General features: G+C 42.8%; 1 protein-coding gene across 4 annotated transcripts in view; it reads right to left on the bottom strand.

The window, feature by feature from the left end:
- ZNF805 (zinc finger protein 805) overlaps positions 1-21,411 on the bottom strand; it is an 87,403-nt gene that overhangs the window by 19,482 nt on the left and 46,510 nt on the right. For 2 of the 4 annotated variants that reach the window (XM_055553695.1, XM_055553696.1), the window contains exons 3-4: positions 18,462-18,557; positions 5,279-12,272 (exon numbers count right to left, since the gene is read on the bottom strand). In XM_055553695.1, coding sequence (XP_055409670.1) covers positions 10,642-12,272; positions 18,462-18,557 — 1,727 coding nt within the window. In that variant the 3' untranslated portion in view covers positions 5,279-10,641. Of the gene's footprint in view, positions 1-1,111; positions 1,488-5,278; positions 12,273-18,461; positions 18,558-21,411 lie in introns of those variants that run through there. The other 2 variants (XM_055553698.1, XM_055553697.1) reach the window with 2 other exon arrangements.

The following is a 21,411-nucleotide window of genomic DNA, read 5'->3' as shown; positions in this document are numbered from 1 at the left end:
AGATAGCATATTCAAAAGCAGAGACATTACTTTGCCAACAAATGTCCGTCTAGTCAAGGCTATGGTTTTCCTGTGGTCATGTGTGGATGTGAGAGTTGGACTGTGAAGAAGGCTGAGCGACAAAGAATTGATGCTTTTGAACTGTGGTGTTGGAGAAGACTCTTGAGAGTCCCTTGGACTGCAAGGAGATCCAACCAGTCCATTCTGAAGGAGATCAGCCCTGGGATTTCTTTGGAAGGAATGATGCTAAAGCTGAGACTCCAACACTTTGGCCACCTCCTGCGAAGAGTTGAGTCATTGGAAAAGACTCTGATGCTGGGAGGGATTGGGGGCAAGAGGTGAAGGGGACGACAGAGGATGAGATGGCTGGATGGCATCACTGACTCGATGGACGTTGAGTCTCAGTGAACTCGGAGAGTTGGTGATGGACAGGGAGGCCTGGCGTGCTGCGATTCATGGGGTCGCAAAGAGTTGGACACGACTGAGCGACTGATCTGATCTGATCTGATGGCTTTTCTTGCTCCTCGGATTAAGTCGCCACGCTTTTTCATGCCTCCTGGCCATTTTACAAAGGACCAGATATATGGGTTTAAGATTAATGAACACCAGTTGTTTTGTGCTCAGGCATATGGAACAGAAGTTAATTACTTCCCTGGATCTGAGGGCTGATAATTTATCAGACTAAGGACATATTCCAGGAATTCCGGACAAAGGGTTTAGCTTTAGGCTAATGGAAAGTGAAAGTGAAGTCGCTCAGTCATGTCCGACTCTTTGCGACCCCATGGACTGTAGCCTACAATGCTCCTCCGTCCATGGGATTTTCTAGGGAAGAGTACTGGAGGGGGTTGCGAGATGTTTATTGAGAACAAGACCCAGGTCTCAGAGTTCTACACTGACTGCCTAGCAATTTCTACCTCAAAAGCCTCATTTATCCTTCACGCACTGATGACACACCTGACGAGACAGGCAAGGTGCTAAGATGGAGGATAAATGGCAAGCCGGTTGTTGCAAATAAACGACAAGGACAATGAGAAACCCGATGGCTACGTAGCGTCCTCTTTGCCCAGGAGTCCTCTCCGAACCAGCAAGGCTAAAAATGCCGTCCACTCACCCGCCTCGGGTCCATCCACGCCGCCGCCATCGCGGGGTCTTGGGGTAAGCGTGGGGCCAAAGAGGCGGCTCCAGGATTCACCGCCCGCCGCCCGGACCCTGCCTCGGGCGGGCCACGCCTAGGCGGACCTTCGCTCTCCGAGCCTCAGTAGCCCCGGCGTAGGGGCCCAGGCTACTGCGTCAGAGCTGTGGGGACGGATCGGGACCCCGGCGAGCGCTCAGGAGACACCCCCGTGACGGAGGACCCGGGGCGGATGCCAGGCTCGTCCACTGAGCGACGCGGAGGTGAGCTACAGCGTCCTCACCGGCCTTGCCAGCTCCTGCCGGGGAAACGCGGCCGCGCCGGTTTTGCAGTCCTTACAGCCCCAGGCACGCGCCGGACGCCGACTGAGGCAGTAAGAGCCCCGGAAGTCCCGCCCCCACGCTCAGCTGTCTCTGGCCCAGTGCCGGCGCAAACACGCGGCGCTCAGACTTCTGGGCAACGTAGTTTTCCTCCCTGCAAACCAGAAAGGAATGCGGCACTCGGATCCTGACCCTGGAGTTCTGTCATCTGCTGCTTTCTGTTCATCCCCAGTGTCACTTTCAGGCTCCCTGTGTAGACCTTGTAGGCCCTTACGAGGAAGTTGTAATATGTTTCGTGCGTGTTCTAGAAACATACCCAGGAACTGTTGAATCTACCACAGTAAGGTACACAGAAATGTAAGAACTGACACCAAGGGGCAAATTTATGCTCCACTGATCCCTAGAAACTTGAGACGGGGAACATCGCGAAGGGCCCAACGGGGAAGATCGGGACCGGTCAGGGGACAGAAGCAAACAAGGCGCGATCCAGAGCTTGTTTTCGACAGGAACGGCGAGGCAAGGCAGGATAACGGCTTGGTATTGGCTAGTCTGAATCCTGTCAGGCCTTGGAGCATGGAGGCTGTCCTTATTTGCCTGGCACAGGCCGTTAGGGGATGAGAAGTATAGTCTATTGAAGTGTAAGAGTCAGAAAGAGAAGGGGTTTCTATTAGGGGTTTGGGGTTTTTAATTTACAGATGAAAGGAATAGCCCCTAAGAGTAGTCTGTTACCTCTAAGAACTGGCTAGCCCTGAAAGGGGCAGTCTTGGTATTCTCTGGTGGTTTAATGGTTAGGGCTCTGTGCTCTCAGTGCAGAGGGTCCAGGTTTGATCCCTGGTCTGGGAACTAACATCCAGGAAGCTGCTGGGGCCCAGCAGTCAATCAAACAATCGATAGAGAGGTAGAGACCAAAAAATAGGCAGACAAAAACAACAAATAGATGCTTAAAACATGGATCTCCAAATTTAAAAATCACAGTAGACAGAAATTTCCTTCAAGCCATCCATCTGCTTAGAACAAGGACAGAAGTACATAATGAGGAGGTCTGATTAGAGGCCTATGCTCTTGACACTGCTTCAAGGAAGGCAAAGTAAGTTACCCATTTATAATTTAGCTTAGACTATTCAATTGTCAGGTATGTAACATACCTGTGAACAGATTACAAATCTTTAACCCTCAAATTTCAAGGATGATGTCACTGACCCCAGAGGCTGCGGGGCATCCCACGACTGAGACAGGAAAGGTGGTCTATGGGTCAGACCCTGAGTACCAAGGGGAGCGGCATGTACAACCAGAGACCAGATTCGTATAGACCAGATTCGTATAGGTCTCCAGTATCACGTCTCTGTAGAGGGCCCTCCCAGCTGAAAAAAACACTCCCATGACTATCTCAGTAAAACTCACAGACAGGTCCATGAACTTGACTAAGCCTGCAACAACACACTCTTTAATCTCCAGTTATGCACATTTAACAATGCGGGAATTATGGCCCCATATTCGTTAATCTTCTCTTTCTTGAAGTCAAGGCTACAAGTTTCAACAGTAGGAAGAAAGAATAAAGGAGAAACTGTTGACATATGTGCAATGGAAATACATGGCATTAACCTGGTTGTTAACATCTCTGTAGAACTAGAGGCAAATACAGGGAATATTTGCAAGTCAAATCACTTGGCAATATATCTAAATAGATAAAAGATTTATTGAGAGGCATGATTCTTTCTCACCAGATATTCTGTATATTTTTGTCATCATTAAATCCTGAACACGTGAAAGCATTTTTGCTGTGATATAACTATTGTTACAATGACTTATGTGTATTTAAACCTTCACCTCAAAGCTATGACTTATTTTTGTCATAGCAAACTGTATTTGCTTAGTATTTGTTAAAGGAATTTGAACTTCCCTATTTTGGTATCATTTAAGTCACTGTGAAAATGAGTTAACATGCGGTCCTATCCTTTGAACTTCACAGTTTGTCCTTGGCTAGTTTAGGGACTTAGACTTTGGGATGCTTGCTATCATGCCCAGAAGGGATGAATGGCTCAGGACAGGTACTGTCTCTGTATTATGCTGCTGACCTGCTATGCTTCTGAAGGTCAAAATTGTTATGTTCCAAGCAGAGTGCCCAATAAAAATACTGGGCTCTGAGGTTCTAATGAGCTCCCCTAGGAGCCATTTCACACGTTGTTGAAATTCACTGACGCAACTTAAACTAAGTGCTCAGGACTCCTAAGGCTTCCCTGGTGGCTCAGACGGTAAAGCATCTGCCTGCAATGAGGGAGACCTAGGTTCGATCCCTGGGTTGGGAAGATCCCCTGGAGGAGGAAATGGCACCCCACTCCAGTACTCTTGCCTGGAAAATTCCATGGATGGAGGAGCCTGGTAGGCTGCAGTCAATGGGATCACAGAGTCGGACATGACAGCAACTTCACTGGAACTCCTAAAGCTTGTTCCTGGCTTCCTCTGGACTCCAATCCTTGTACCTTTCCCCTTGTCTGAGATCACTTCGTAAAAACATCGATGTTAAGCATGACAATATGCTGAGTTCTTTGATGTTTTCCTAGTAATCATAACTCAGATAATCTTGAGGACTTTCCACAGTCATTCATCATGACTCTTATTTAAAGTCTGACCATTCCGTTCATATAAGCACATGTGGTTTCTCTTTGTGGTCAACATTATGTCATACACGGTACCCATTATATACACAGCTTTGTGTAAACACTCTGTGAGGGAGGGAGGCAATCAATATAAAAATACACTGCTGTGTATGGCCATTCACTCACACACACATATACTGAAGGAAACAAAAATGTTAATGTGTCTAATGAGGGAAACAAAAAGGTTAAAGGAATTGGACAGTGGCTGGAGGTGAGGCTGATGAAAGAAAAATGGCTGTAAGGTGACTTGGTCAACCAGACACAAGACAGCGGGATTCACTGAGACGTTTTTCAGGCACCTCACACACAGTGTCCAAAACCAAGTCAACCTTAGCCTTCTTTGATCTCTCTGCTACTTCAAACCTAAGAGATTATCTATATCTTTGACAAAGTTATGAGATGACGCCAGCACTGAAGACTGAATATGGTTTCACACTCAAACTGAAATGGTGGCCAAGATGTACTGCAGAATGAGAAACAGGGGTCAGAGATCAATCCATATTACTTGATCCATTTTAGTAAAAATGAGTAGTGACAAGGAAACAAGGATTCACACTACATGAAGGAATCTGGGAAAGTGATATGGGCATGGACTCTGTAGCCAGCCTAAATGGCCTCCGATCCCTAACCTCATACTTTGTAACAACAGTACAACTTTGGGCAAATTCCTTAACCTTTCTATTCCTCAGTTTTCATTGTAAAATGAGGGTAATATTACCTACCACATCAACTTGCTAGAAAGGTTAAGAGTTGACATGTTTAAGCATTCAAGATAGTGGTGGATGTACAGTAATACCATGTGTTTGTTTGCTCTTACCATTTTTATGGGTGCATCCTCATGGTGATGATTCTGGCCAAGTGACACATGCATAAACTCAGTGTGTATGAATATACAGAAGGCGTGGAATTATGAACAAAGGGTAACAGACATGAGAGACATTCACCCTGGAGACACAGATTTGGGGGAACTCTGTAGCTCACTGAGTGTAAAATGCCTTCAATGGGAATTAAGTCACTCATGGAACACATTGCAAGTGAGAAAACAGTGGCCTTGGATGGACCCCGGGAAGCACACTGTTTAATACTAAACATGGGCTGAAGACAGATTCTCTGAAGAAGGGCAAGAACTGAGAAACCAGGGAAGGACATTTAAGTCAGAGAGGTGGGCAGCAGTCCACAGGGGGCTGGGAGGTAGGGGGAAGAGGACAAAAGGGAACTCTTAGACCTGCTTAAGCCAGGTGACCGTGACAGAGATCATCCTTTAGTTGTCACTGGTGTGAAAGGGACATGATGGGGAGGACAGGTAGTGGACTGAACAGTCACACAGCGTGTGTCTGTGAGAGAAAAGAGAAGGGCACAGCTCAATGGACAAGTGAGCCATAAAGTGCCTGCTGCTGCTGCTGCTGCTAAGTCGCTTCAGTCGTGTCCGACTCTGTGCGACCCCATAGACGGCAGCCCACCAGGCTCCCCCATCCCTGGGATTCTCCAGGCAAGAACACCGGAGTGGGTTGCCATTTCCTTCTCCAATGCATGAAAGTGAAAAGTGAAAGTGAAGTCGCTCAGTTGTGTCCAACTCTTAGCGACCCCTTGGACCAGAGCCTACCAGGCTCGTCCATCCATAGGATTTTCCAGGTGAGAGTACTGGAGTGGGGTACCACTGCCTTCTCCATAAAGTGCCTAGGGGTGAGGAACACAGGTACAGATTATGGACACAGAAGGGAATTAAGAGGGAGAAGTTAAAGACCAAAAACAGGCATAAAAGAAAGACAGAGGTCCTATACACATTGGGAAATATGGGGGAATGTGTTAAACCACAAAGAGGAATATTGACTGTGGAAGAGGAGTAGCCCATACTCTTCAGGTTGTAAGAAGTCTTACTGAGCAATGAAATCTTACACACAAATCTTCTCTGGGGAACAGAACTCTGAACAAGCTGAAGGTCACCCAGTTTTATTTTCTTGAGAACTATTTATGGATAACAACAAAGAAGACTGCAGGTCTTCCATTCCTCCAGGTAATTTAGGATTTCGAATAATTAAGATAAACTACCAGAGACCAATGACTTTGGACTACAAGTTTTGCTGTATTCTGAGTCCTTCTTTGGCATCATAAACTAGGCAAAGAAATAGAAGATGTATAAAAGAACAAAACAGAAAATCAAACAACTGAAAAATTCAAAAACCAAAATGAAAATTCACTGCGTGAGCTCAATAGTAGATTATACATAAGAGGGAAAGAATTAGTGAGCTCAAAGAGAGCTCAATGGGAATTAGTCAATATGAGCAACAGAGAAAAACACCCTGGGGAAACAAAAAGGTACAAGTCTGAGGGTCCTATGGAATAAGAACAAGAGCACAGCATTCATGTTACTGGAGCCCCTGAAAAAGAGGGGCTGAAAAAACTATTTGAAGCATAAGTAAAAATTTCCCAATTTTTCCAAATGGCATATACTACAAAATTTTAAAAGTTAAGCAAACACCAGACAGGATAAGCCCCCAAATGTTATGGCAGGTTGCATCATGATCAAACTTCTGAACTCTATATACAAAGAAAAAACACTGAAAGTACTTGACAAAATGGATACAGTACAGATACAGAAATAATGAGTCAAATGGCAGCAGATTTCTCATCTGAAACCATGGAAGACAAGGAAATGACTTGCCTTTCAAGTACTAAAAGAAAAGAACTGTTGACCCTGAATCCTATACCCCACAAAAACATCCTTTGGGAATGAAGGAGAAATAAAGACATTCTTAGACGAAGGAAAACAAAAACATTTGTTACCAGAAAACCTACCACAAAAAGACAGGCTACAGGTGTTCTTGGGGTAAATAATTTAAAAAGAAAAACTGTTAATGGAAGAAACCTGGGATTTCAAGAAGGAAGAAAAGAGCAATGTAATGAGTAAACAGACTGTGCTTCTTATGAGTTTTGCAAAAGTGGTTTGACAGCTGAAGCAAAAAAAAAAAAAAAAAATCATCCAATATGGTGCTCAGCATACAAAAAGGCAACACTTTATAGACAGTTATATTAAAGAATGGAGAATAACGTACCCAGTGGAAGTAAGTTTCTACATGTCAAAGTGCTAAAATGTTGATACTGTACACTCTGATAAGTTATGTATGTACAATATAATACCTAAAGTAACCACTAAAAAACAAGACATATTCTCAAAAACATCACAGATATATCAAACGGAATTCCTAACATTAAAAGTTAGTAACTTTTAAAAGTTACTTAAAAGAAGGCAAAACAAACAAAAAGTACCTCCCAAAACCAAACAACAGGGCAACAAAAACCAGGTAACAAAAACATCATAAAATGGTAATTGTAAGCCCTGAAAATATCAATAATTATTTTAAACTTAAATGACCTAAACATACCAATTTTTAAAAAGAAATCAGTAAAATAGACATTAAAAAATGAGGCAAGTATATGCTACTCACAATATTCACATATTACATTACTTGAAATGTAACAATATAGATAAGGTTGAAAATATATTATGGAAAAATATAAACCATGCACACATTAATCAAAAATCTCAATAGTGACTATATTAATATCAGATAAAGAATACTTCAAAGCAAAAAAACTTCACAGGAGCAAAAAGAAAACAAAGAATAATGATAAAAGGGTCAATACACCAAGCTAACATAGCAATCCTAAGTGCATCTGTACCAAGTAACAGAGCTTTGAAATGCATGAAGTGAAAACTGATAGAACTTAAAGGAGGAAGAGACAATTCTAGAATTAAACTGCAGGACAACACCACCCTTTTCAGCTATTGATAGAAATTAGAGGCAGGAAATCAGCAGACAAAATCGGAAAAACATCATCAATGAACAGGATCGGGAACACACATATACAAACTCCACCCAATGACAGTAGGATACACGTTCTTTTCAAGCAGCATTATTGAACATTCAAGATAGACTATATCTTGGATCATAAAACAAACCACAACAAATTTAAATAGCCAAATCAAATATAAAACAAATGAAATCCAAAACAAGAAGAAAGCACAAAATACTCCAAACACTGCAAAATTAAACAACATACTTCTAAATAATCGATGGGTTACACAGACAGTCTTGAATAAAGAAATATTTAGACCTGAATGAAATGTAATTAGAACATAATAAACTACAACAGTACTGAGGGAAATTTATAGAATTTAATGCTTATATTAATAAAGTGAAAAAAAAATCCTCAATCAATAACCTAAGCACCCGCCTCAAGAAACTGCAGAGGAAAATAGTACCAAAGCAAATAGAAGAAATGATGTAATAAGGATCAGGGGGAAAAAAAATCAGTGAAATTAGGAAAAGACAGAGGAAAAAATGATATAAAGTGCTGGGTTTTTTTTAATGATTTAAAAAACTGATATATGTCTGAGAAGACTGACAAAGATAAAAGAGAACACATTTCCAACATCAGGAATAAAATATGGGTTATAAATACAGATTCTGCTGCCATCAGAATGATAATAAAGGAACACTTTAAACAAATAAGAACATTTAGATGAAATGGGACAATTTCTAGAAAAAGATAAACTATAAAAACATATCCAATATGAAACAGAAACTGAATAGTTCTATACATATTAAATAAAATAAATAAGTAATTAAGAAGCATTCAAAAGAAAATTCTTCAAGACTAAATGGTTCACTGGAGAATACTACCAATCATTAAAAGAATACACCAAACCAATTCTATACTATACACTGTCTTCTGAATAATAGAACACCTTTTAACACATGTTAAGAGGCCAGAATCACCTAGACACCAAAATCAGAAAATGACAATGGAAAAAGAAAGAAAAAAAGAAAGAAAGAAAGAAAACTACTTAATACATACCACTGTCACTCATAAAATGAGAGGAAAACTTCCTCAACAAAATACCAGCATATTAAATACAGTAATATATATAAAAATAACTGTACTCCATGACCAGGTAGGGCTTATTCTAAGGATACAAGCCTGGCTCAGCATTCAAAACTCAAATAAATGTAATATATAACAATAGGCTAGAGAAGAAAAAAAACACAAGACTCTATCAGTTGATTAAAAAAAAACCATTTGACAAATTCAACACTCATTCATAGCAACAAAAAATTCTCAGCCAATTAGGAATATGGGAAACTTTCTAAACTTGATAAAGAAAGCCTTATGAAGAAAACCTTACAACTAACACCATAGTTTATGATTAAAATCCGAATGTTTTCCCCCTAATATCAGGAACCGGCCAAGGACATGTTTTCTCACTACTAGTCTTCAAAATCATATTGGAAGTCCTAGCAAGTGCAATAAGACAAGAAAAGAAAATGATAGGTATATAGATGAGAAGAAAGAAATAAAACTTCTCTACTTGCAGATGATATTTCTATGTAGAAAATCCCAAGCATTCTATCAAACGAAATAGCAAGATTGTAGGATATGAAAAATATATATATACTAAAGACCATATGGAAGTTGAAAATTTTAAAATCAATGCAATCTATAATTACTAAAAACCACCAAACAAAAAACCCATATCTATATATAAATCTTATAAAAACTGTACAGAACCTATTATTGAGACTTATTAAATAACAATGAAATAAATCAAGAGATAGCAAATAAATATACAGACATAATACATTCATAAACTGGAAGACTCAAGACAGCAAACATGCTGACTCTAAACATATTATTCTGCCAATTTAACTCAATTTCTTTCAAAATTCAATAATTTTTCTAGTAAAAACTTACATAAAACTTTATATGGAAATTCAAAATAATAAGAATGCTAAATCAGTTTTAAATAAGAATACTGAAGTTTTAAATAAGAAGACTGAACTGGGAAAAGAAGAATCACTTTACCCAAATAAAAGACTTACCATATAACTAGAGCAATCAGTAAACCAGGATTAGTACAGGACCACAAAAAAGTCTGAATATTAGCTCTTTAAAACCATATAAAAAAAAGTTTGTCTTTTAAAAATCAAAGACTAAACAGTCTTAAACGGTGCAAAACAACATGCCCATTCACATGTGAATTCTTAGCTCCTTAAATATAAAAGTATTTAGTGTCTCAAACTAAAATTTAAGCTCCTTAAGAATAGAGACAATGTTTCAGAACAAAGAAGATGTTCAATGAAAGGTTCCAGACCTGTCTAACTCACCTTACACTGGATGGCAATGAATGTATATACAAGACACATAGTATGGGTTCTTTACCATGGAAACAAAACCCTCTTCCTACCAGTTAACTAAGGAATCTGACAAAGTGCCACAGTTTGGCAAGAAGTCTGAAAGAAACTTTTTTGCAGTTCATTTTCTAAGTCTCTCCCTTCTTTTTTTAAAAAAAATTCCTGAGATAATAGTGAAATGTAAACTAAGTAAGATGGAGCTGAAGGCTTTCTGAAGTGCATAATAACCACTGGGTCTCTCTCCTTGATGAATTCTCACATGCAGAATAAGGCTCTAGGTTGGGTCAATTTCCAATATGAGTCTTTAGACGATAATTAATAACCTGCAATAGTTTTTCTCACAGGGAAGAAAACTGTGGGGTTTCTCTTTGGTATGAATGATCCGATTCTGAGTAAGATGTTTCTTCTGGCAAAAGATTTTCCTCAGTGGTTACATTCAAAAAGTCTTTCCCCAATAGGAGTTCTTGAAGGTTGACTGAGGTTTGCCCACTTGTAAAGGGTCTTCCCACTTCTGTCACATTGACAGGGTTTCTCCCAGTATGAACCCTCTGGTGCTGAGTGAGGGACGAGCTGCGACTGAAGGCCTTTCCACACTCACTGCACTCATAGGGCTTCTCTCCAGTGTGGATGATGGAGTGTCGAATGAGGTTTGTGCTCCAGCAGAAGGTTTTTCCACACTCCATGCATTCATAGGGCTTCTCTCCACTGTGAATCCGCTGGTGTCTGGTGAGGCCAGACCTGCGGTTGAAGGCCTTCCCACACTCCGTGCACTCATACGGCTTCTCTCCAGTGTGGATGCTAAAGTGCCGAATGAGGTCTGCCCGATTACTAAAGGCTTTCCCACATTCTTTGCACTCAAAAGGTTTCTCACCAGTGTGGGCTCTTTTATGTAAGATAAAAGTGGAACAGTGGGTGAAGGCCTTTCCACACTCGGTGCACACATAGGGCTTCTCCCCAGTGTGGATCCGCTGGTGCCTCTTGAGGTATGACCTGTGGTTGAAGGCCTTCCCGCACTCGAGGCACTCGAAGGGCTTCTCCCCGGTGTGGATGACGTAGTGGTGAATGAGGGCTGCGCTCTCACAGAAGGCTTTCCCACATTCGCTGCACTCGTAGGGCTTCTCCCCAGTGTGGGTCTGCTGGTGCCACATGAGGTAGGACCTGTGTTTGAAGACCTTGCCACACTCAAAGCACTCATATGGATTCTCGCCACTGTGGATGATGTAGTGTCGAATGAAACCCGGCCTATCTCGGAAGGCTTTTCCACATTCTTTGCACACAAAAGGTTTTTCTCCAGTGTGGCTCCTGTTATGTAAAACAAAAGTGGAACGGTGGGTGAAGGCCTTTCCACATTCACTGCATTTATAAGGCTTCTCCCCACTGTGAATCCGCTGGTGTTGTGTCAGGTGTGACTTGCGGTTGAAGGCCTTGCCACACTCCATGCACTTATAGGGCTTCTCTCCGGTGTGGACCATGTGGTGTTGAAGGAGATAAGTGCTCTTACTAAAGGTTTTCCCACACTCTGTGCATTCATAGGGCTTCACTCCAGAATGAATCCTCTCATGTCGAGCAAGGAGGCGTTTCTTATTAAAAACTTTCCCACACTCATTGCATTTGAAGAGACTTTCCTCTTCCTGAATCAGGGGATCTTTACCTGATCCACAGGAGTCACGGTCATGGACAGCACCCCCTGGAGGGACTGGCTCCTCTACGATCCTTGAACACACACCACCAGCTGTCCCTAAGCTGCCATGTTCACAGCGTGGATTCCCAGGGAGCTTCCCGTTCTGGGGTTCTATCTCTGGTCTCAAGCATCCTTCATGCCTTTCCAATGGCTCTTCTTGATTGTTGATTTGGCCCAACTGGGAGTCCTCTGAAACTCTCTGTGTTAGCTGTTCTTGGACTGAGGCTCCCTCAAACAGGGATGGCTCAGAAGTGGTAGATTCTCTGGTCTTGGGTTGTCCTTTGTCACCTGAAAGAAATTCAACATACAGAAAGACCTGTTAATAATGCCAGCATGGAAGTTCAATATTTCAGTGTTAAAAATGAAGATGAAAATAGTGCCTCTGTGTCTGCCATGTTTCCCTACCTCTGAATCCCAGGATAAGAATTTATTTCTCTCCTGATCTTGGACTGTTAAAACCTTGAAAGAGGGACCCAGAGGAGTGGCTCTGTAAGGGGATGGGGTGCTGGAAAAAGGCACAGTCAATTCCAGATGGGATAGTTATGCAGATAAACAACTCATGTGGGTCCAGACAGTTTATGCTGAAGAGATGACTCAGTTCAAAACCTGAAACACCAACTATATGATCAGAAGGCCAAGGTTTGAACCATAAGATAACAACTAGGAAACAGACAAAGGAAAGACAAGGGCACTGAGTCATGCAGGCACTGATTTAATCAGTTGTGTTTATGTAATGAGAGTCAGTGGAATTCTTATGTTGGCAATACTCCATGCATATATTGCCATACATCAATGCCAAGAGGCTAATGAGTCTGATGACGTGGTAGCTAATGTTTGGAAGCCCTCCAAAATCTGTTTAAAAAAAAAAATCTATATATATGGAATTTAGAAAGATGGTAACAATAACCCTGTGTACGAGACAGCAAAAGAGTCACTGATGTATAGAACAGTCTTATGGACTCTGTGGGAGAGGGAGAGGGTGGGAAGATTTGGGAGAATGGCATTGAAACATGTAAAATATCATGTATGAAATGAGTTGCCAGTCCAGGTTCGATGCATGATACTGGATGCTTGGGGCTGGTGCACTGGGACGACCCAGAGGGATGGAATGGGGAGGGAGGAGGGAAGAGGGTTCAGGATGGGGAACACATGTATACCTGTGGCGGATTCATTTTGATATTTGGCAAAACTAATACAGTTATGTAAAGTCTAAAAATAAAATAAAATTAAAAAAAAAAAATCTATTGAAAACTTATTGGACAAAGACTTTGCAACAACTATCTTATAAAAGCTCAAGGAGCTAAAGAAAGATACAGAGAAAGTCAAGAAAGCTAGGTAAAAACAAAATGGAACTATCAATACAAAGAAAGAAAACCTAAAAAGAAATGAAAAAGAGGGAATTCCCAGGAGGTTCAGTAAAGTTAAGACTCCAGGCTCTCACTGCCAGGGACCCAGATTCAATCCCTGGTCAGGGAATTAAGATCTCACAAGCCACAAAGTGCAGTCAAAAAAAAAAAAGAGCAAAAGAAATGAGAAATTCAGGAGCAAAAACTTCATTAATTAAAGTGAAAAACTCACTGGAATTATTCAAACGAAAATTTATACAGAAAGAAGAAATAATCTGCCAAGTTGAAGATAGAATAATGTTAAATATTGAGTCTAACAAACAGACAAAAAGAAAAGATTGAACAACAGTGAGTAGAGCCTAAGGCACCTGTGATACACTTAATGAACCAACATACTCACTGAGACATTCCCAGAAAGACAAGAGAGAAGGGATCAAAGAGAGTATCTGAAGAGCTGAAGAGGTCCCAAAATGGATGAAACATCCAAGAAGTTCAACGAATTCCAAGAAAAATAAACTCAGACACACTGAGGAAACTGTAAACAAACTTTTGTAAGGCAAAGAAAAAGTATAGCAAGTACGAAGCAACCTGTTATATACAAGCGATTCTCAATAAGATTATCAGATTTCTCATCAGAAACTTGGGAGGCCAGAAACCAGTGGTTCAATATATTCAAGTGTAAAACAAACAAACAAAAAGTGTCAAGTAAGAATCCTTAATCCGGCAAAACTGTCCTTTAAAAGAGCAAGGAAGAAATTAAGACATCTCAATATACGGAAGTTGGAGGAGTTTGTTACCACTGGATCTGCTCTGTAAGAAATTCTTCAGGGAGACTTCCAGGGTGAAATGTAAGAACACTAGACAGTAATTCAAAGCCATATGAATAAATAAAGAGCTTTATAATAGTAAATACATGGGCAGTTATAAAAGACAGAATTATTTTGTAACTCTGCATTGTGTATTTACATGATTTAGAAGACTGTTCTCTAAAATTGCTAACCTAAAGGCTAGTATTATTATAACTTTAGTTTATAAGTCCATGTGCAGCTTCCTAGAAATTTAAGAGACTAACACATTTAAAAGAATGAGTAGTTTTAAGTCTCTAGGCGTCCAACACATGAAGGTGTAACTTTGTGACACAAACGCTTGAAAGGGGTGAGGACAGAGCTGTGAAGGGTTTTGATGTTGCTGAAGTTAGGCTGGTATAAAATCATATTAATGTTAAAACTTTAATACATACATCAAATATAATCCCATGATAGCCATAAATACCTAGACAATGTATGCAGAAGGAAATGAGAAAGGAATTTAAATGTTTCACTACAAAATATCAACTAAACACCAGACTATAAAGCAAGAATGAGAATCAAAAACTATAATACATATAGAAATCAAATATCAAAATGACAGAAGTCTCTCCGTATCACTAATCACTTTAAATGTAAATGGTTAAACTCTTCAGTTAAAAAACAGAAATTAGCAGAATTGATAACACATGATCCAATTATATGTTTTCCACTAGAGACTCACTTCAGATACAAAGACACAAACAAACTGAAAGTCAAAACGTGGAAGAAGATTCTGTACAAATACTAACAAAGACAGAGCAGACAAAATTGTCTACATTAAAATCAGACAAAACAGACTTTAAATCAAAAAAGATTACAAGCAACAATGAAAGATATTATATAAGTAAAAGTTATAATACAGCAAGAAAATATAACTGTAAACAACTACATAATGAAAGAAGATCAAAATACATGAACCAAAGAATGAAAGAATGGAAGAGAAAGAGACAACACTACAAACAAACATGGAGGCTTCAATATCCCATTCTGAATAATGGAGAGAACAACCAGACAAAGGATAAGTGAAGAAACAGAAGACTTAACATAAACCAACTGTATCTAACAGATACATACAGAACATTCTACACAACAGCATACACATTCTTCTCAAGTACACATGGAACATTTTCCAGAACAGACCATAGGTTAAATCACAAATTAAATCTCAATAGATTTAAAAATATATCAAAAAAAGTATAATTTGTTTCTAATGAAAACAAACAAAAAAAAAATACCAAAACTTACAGGATGCAGTGAATACAGTTGTTAAGAGGGAGATTGTAGTTATAAACACTTTCAGTGAAAAACAAAAAAGATCTCAAGTCAACAGCCTAACTTAACAACTTTAGCAGGAAAAGCAAGAAACTAAACCCAAACTAAAGACAAACAGGCAATGGAAAAATAACAGAGAGCCCAGGAAACACACACACGGAGCTCTGGGGAATGGAAGAGAAGGGAGAGTAGCTCACAGTAAAAGCAAAGAACGTAAAGTAAATGGAGCTAGAAAATGGATGACACTGGGAATGAGAACACCGTATTCCTGTCTCACACTATCCTCAAATTCCACCTCACACCTGAAAGAGTTAAATGTCAGGGGCCAAGCTTAGAATATCTTATAACGAGGACATCTTTTTGATATTAGGGATGGAGCAGCACCTATAACTGATAAAAGTATCAGTACTGTACAAAAAATCCCTAAAAACAAAAGGCAAATAAGTTAACACCTAGAGTTTTCGATGAACTGACATTTCAAAGAAGAAAATACAGTTGTTCGTCAGTATCCACAGGGGAATAACTGGTATCAGACACTTCCTGCTCAACACCCAAATCCAAAGATGCTCAAGTCCTTTACATAAAATGGCAGTTTTTGCACATAACTACACACATCCTCCTGTGTACTTTAAATCGTCTCTAGAGTGCTTGTAATATCTAATACAATGTAAATGCTACGTAAATAATTGCCAGCACAAGGCAAACTCAAGTTTTGCTTTTTCGAGCTTTCTGGATTTTCTTTTCCCCCCGTGTCTTCAATCCATGCTTGATGAATCTGCTGACTCAGAACCTGCAGATGAGGAGGACAACTGTACAAATGGGCCGATAATTACACGATGAGAAGCTAAAGCTTGTGAACAATTAAGGAAATGCAAGGCAAGCTCACCTAAGACACAATTTTGTCAGTGTGTTAAGCAAAAATAAACGTGCCTGAGAGCATGAAGGACAGAACAGGACATAGTCAGTGGAATCTAGAGAATTACAGATGGGCAGATCTCTTTTAGAAAACCACGGCAATTGTCACCTAAACTTGAAAGTCTGCACAGGCTACAATCCAACAGTTTTACTCCTAAAAATGACAAAAGACAGGCCTAATCGTGTGCCAGATGACCAATACATACGAATGTTCCTGGTAGCACTGTTTGTGAGAGTGACGAAATATAAACAATGAAATGCCCTAGAGAGTGGATGAATATGAAACAGGAATATTTTTTATTTATTTGCTTCAAGTGGAAGAAACTTGGGCACATTTTTATGTTGAGTAGACAAAGGATAAAGTTACTAAGGGGCTTCCCTGGTGGCTCAGAAGGTAAAGCATCTGCCTGCAATGTGGGAGACCCGGGTTCGATCCCTGGGTCAGCAAGATCCCCTGGAGAAGGAAATGGCCACCCACTCCAGTATTCTTGCCTGGAAAATCCCATGGACAGAGGAGCCTGGCAGGCTACAGTCCATGGGGTCGCCAAGAGTCGGACACGACTGAGCAACTTCACTTGCACTTTCAAGTTACTAAACAAGCAGTAAATAAGAAATACTTTCCCTAAAAGGTGTAACCTAGACTCTGGTTCAAGAACTGGCCATGAAGGGTGCCAAGATCTCTTCCACCAGGTGAAAGGAAAACTACAGCTGGGAACCTGAGAGCAGAAGGGCTGAGGACCAAGCACGAGTTTACTGTGGAGACGTGCTGACACCCCAGGGTCACGCGCTGAGACATCTGCACTGGGGAGGCAGTCACTGTGGGGATGGCCGGATGCAGGGCTGCTGGAGGTGGGGCGAGGGTCTGGGGCGGCATCCAGTCTCCAACCTGCGCGGACGGCAGGACCATGTGCTCAGGCATGGGAGGGGAAGAGTGAGCACCGGGATGGGTTCTCTGCCAGGCGTGCTCACTGGTTGCCTCTGAGATCCTCAGGTGGAGGTGTGTGGAGAGCAGGGGGCAGAGGCTGGGATGCCCCTCTGAGGGGCCACCGATGGCCCCACAAACGCTCACAGGCCAGCTGGGCCACCGAGTGACTAGGAGTGGAAACAGCACGCCTCTCAGCAGCCCCAGCATCACATACGACGGCTCCAGTGCCCTCAGCAGCCCAGACGTGGGCACACAGGACACACGTCACTGGGAGGCTTTACCCAACAGGAGGAGACGGGCGACAGGGGACAAGGGAGGGCTCCTAAGTGTCTGAAGCAATAGTTTGGGAAAGGGGAAGCAGAGGAGTGCTGGAGAGGCGCTGGGAGGGGAAGACGTGAACCACACTGTTCATCTTGACTAACGGGACATGGCGGTACCAGCAGCTCACTTCCCACGAGACACCGACTACGGCACAGACCCTGTGCTGAGCAGTTTTATGTTCTAAAACTGCACACCCCCAGCACCCCCAGGACAGAGCGACTACCGTGACTGGCGCCTTCAGGAGCAGACCCCCCCTTACCAACCTTCTGCTCCTCTCCTGGGACGGAGGGCTCAGTCACAGCTCTCTGCCCACCCCCCAAGTGTGGCCAAGAACCCAGTGCCTTCCAGTGGAGGGATCAGAGGGCTGGTGTTTATGGGAGTCAGAGTGGCGTCATCCCCCCACTTCTGTGCTAGCTTCAGGGGGTCAGGACAACCTGAAGTCACATACTGACGACAGAACGAACCCAGGGCCCCGAACGGCCGTGTGCTGCAGAGCTCCGCGTGACCCACAGGGACCGGGTGCGAGTCAGAGACAGCGCCTCCACGTGCTTGAGCACCGAGATGCCGGAGTCCCTCTGACACAGCAGCCAGGCTGTAACTCAGCCGAACTTACGTGCAGACACAAGGAGATCCCAAATTTCACTGGGACCACAGAGCTGGTGGTCGGCACCCAGCCCTGAAGCCCAGGACACATCTGAGCTCGTACACCGCTGTCCTCGGCGAGGACAGAGGGACCTGGGGTCAAAGGGCTCCGTGGCTTCCAGATCACCAGAGGCCCGAACAAGACGCTTCCCAGGGAACTAGGGCCAGCGGCTTCCGGCAGGGTCTCTGCCCACAGCTTGGCTCCTACCTGGACAGGGGCATCGGGAGAGGTCTCTCTTCACCGTCCACAGCTCCTGCCCGTGCTCCAGCCGGTAGATCAGCTCAGGTCTGGGGACAGGACACCCTGAGCATGGAGAAAAAAGGAAGACATGGGGGCTTCTGTGAAAACTGGGAAGACCTCTCAGTCTCGTGTGAGACTTCAGGATGCAGACCTCAGAATGAAGCTGCTCCCATGCACACAAAATGTGGAACTGCGACCCAAAAACCAAAGACATGCCACACTGCCATGAAGCTTTTATTCCTAATACTAAATCAAAAGCTAATATACAGTTAACATAGTCAAAGGACTGTGTTCAAGCAACTTAAATGCACTACACTACTTCAAAATTGAATAGATTTATGATGTCATTTAAACAACTGACATATTTAAAACATTGATTCTTTTCATTCAAAACAAGGTTATGGTCTCCATTGATAAGTTCCGTTTTTAGAACACAAGCAAAGTTTTGTATTGTTCTTTCTACAGACCACAGATGAGTCTATCCTAGGGTTTCCTCACAGCATTCTCAGCAAGTACATATTATGATCAGCACTTTTTTTTTTTAAGCCATGCAGGATCCTAGTTCACTGACCAAGGATCAAACTATCACCCTCTGAATTAGGAGGGCAGAGACTTAACCATTGGACCACCATTTTTTTTAAAGTTAAAGTTCATTTACAATGTCATGTTTGTATTGGGTGTACAGGAAAAGTGATTCACATACACAAATATCCACACTGCTTTTCAGATTCTTTTCCGTTATAGGTTATTATAAGATATTGAATATAGTTCCCTGTGCTATATTAGAACCTTGTTGTTTATCTATTATTATATACAGAGGTGTGTATCTGTTGATCCCAAACTTTTAATTTATCCCTCACCACACCTGCTTTCCTCTTTCGTAAACATAAGTTTGTTTTCTGAGTCTGTGAGTAGCACCATTTTATAGATAAAAATCATACAGAAAGCAACAATCAGGCAGATAATGTGATCTGCCAAAGAGCCCACAACTGGTGAACGGCTGGGCCAACACGGAGCCCAGGTCTAACCATCTCGGCTCTGTGTGCTGTTCCACCACAAAGCTACACAAGCCTGCTCCCAAAGGTGCTGAGTCCAGGTCTAGATGATGAAAATCCTGATGAGTAATGACAGGAGCGGTGGTGGTGAGGTTCGCAATGCTACCGTGCACAAAACCTGGTCACTCCAGGCACTGTTCTGACCCTTTCCAGAAAGTTACCCACTTAACCCTGTTGCAGCCCTGGGAAGTAAACTCCACCTTACTCCAGTTTACCAAGGAGCACCCCGAGGCCCAGACGCAGTCTGTAATTGCCCAGGACTGCACAGTTTTTAAGGTGCAAAGCAGAGACTAAACAACAGAGTCTGGCTCTGACCCTGGCCTCCCCAACACCACAATGAGGAGGAAACAGCAGACACCCCTGAGTGGGGCCAGCATCCTGAGACCAAGTGCGGGGCAGCTGTGAGGGAGGGATGTGAGCACCGAAATGCAACCACTGGGAGCAGGGCTGGGGAGGGGCAGACTCAGTAGACTTCAGTATTTCATGAACTGTGAGAAAATAATAAAACTGAGACTCCTGCACAGTGATACGGTCACATCTACTGCCATCAATATTTCACTAAAAAAAAGAATTTTTACTTCAAAGGAACCCCACAGAGGACAGCTTCATGAAGTGAAGGTGTATGTTCCTTACTGTTAAGGTTCCACTGTACGAGGCTCGCCACCGAAGCCGAGTTCCCCTGACTCTCCTGAGGGCCAGGCGAGCCCAAGGGTCTCACGGGAGGAGCAGAACAGTGCCCGGTGGTCAGTCAGCGACCTGGGTGAGCTCTGACTTGTATTCACAGTAACACCAGTGCTACCAGTGACACACTTTTTCTGTTTCTCACATCCCTTCAAAACGGGATTCCTGTACAGCTCTGGTGAATGGGAAACAGAAACCCAGAGGCTGACAAGTTGCTAAGTCAACCTGAAAATGCAGCCAAGGGATCGAACAGTGAGGGTTAAGGGCCAGCGAGCTTGCACCACTGCTCAGGGATGGCCCCCCTGTTGAAGAGAGGAAATTAGCAACAGTTGGGGGGAAGAAGGGTTAAGTACTGAACCAAATTTTCCCTAAAGAAGTCAGGAGGCACGAAAAGGAATAAACGAAGGCCTTCCTCGGGGTTGTGCCCAGAGCCCCTGATGAAGCGTCCATGAGCCTTCAGAAACGGGCTTCTCAGCCTCTGGACCGCTGACATTCAGATCCAGAAAGTTCTTTGCTGAGGAGAAGGGAAGAGAATGTGTCTCTCCTGCACAGTGTAAGGATGTGTGGAGGCGCTCCGGGTCTTCACTCAGTAGGTGCCTGCAGCAACTCCATCCCAGTGCTGACAACCTATGTCTCCAGACGGGGCAAGTGTCCCTGGGGAATGAGAACCGCTGGCTTAGAGGATATAAATCAGGTGACAGGGGAGAGCTAGTGTGATGGGGAGGGGCCGCTAAGAGAGTTTGTGGTCAGGAAACAGTTGGTGAGGAAGCGAGGTGGCCATGTGCAGAGAAGAGGTGGCCATGTGAAAAGCCAAAATGCCCAAGAACACCCACCAGGAAAACAGAACAGCACCTCAGAGGCCAGAGGCAAGCATGTCAAGTATGTCAGGTATGCACGGAAACGGCAAGACACCAGTGTGACCAGAGCAGTGAGCGTGGGGAGAGCCTGGGGAGGCGGGTGGAGGGATCGGGGCTCGATGGTGGGCATTTTTATTTGTTTAATTTTGTTATAAATTATCTAAATATGTCAAGCTTTTCCTGATTTTGTTTAACCTCCTCTCACTGACATAGAACACAATCCCAGGTCTCTAAGAACACGCCTGTCTCACCAAAGCCCTGGGTTTACAGCCCTCCCTTCCCTCAAACTGAACGGCCTGAGGGGACTGTCCCCGAGCTGCTGTC

The sequence above is a fragment of the Bubalus kerabau genome, chromosome 17 (genome assembly GCF_029407905.1).
Source record: "Bubalus kerabau isolate K-KA32 ecotype Philippines breed swamp buffalo chromosome 17, PCC_UOA_SB_1v2, whole genome shotgun sequence".
In the NCBI taxonomy this organism is placed as follows: Eukaryota; Metazoa; Chordata; class Mammalia; order Artiodactyla; family Bovidae; genus Bubalus; species Bubalus kerabau.
This window is presented reverse-complemented; position numbering and strand designations above follow the sequence as displayed.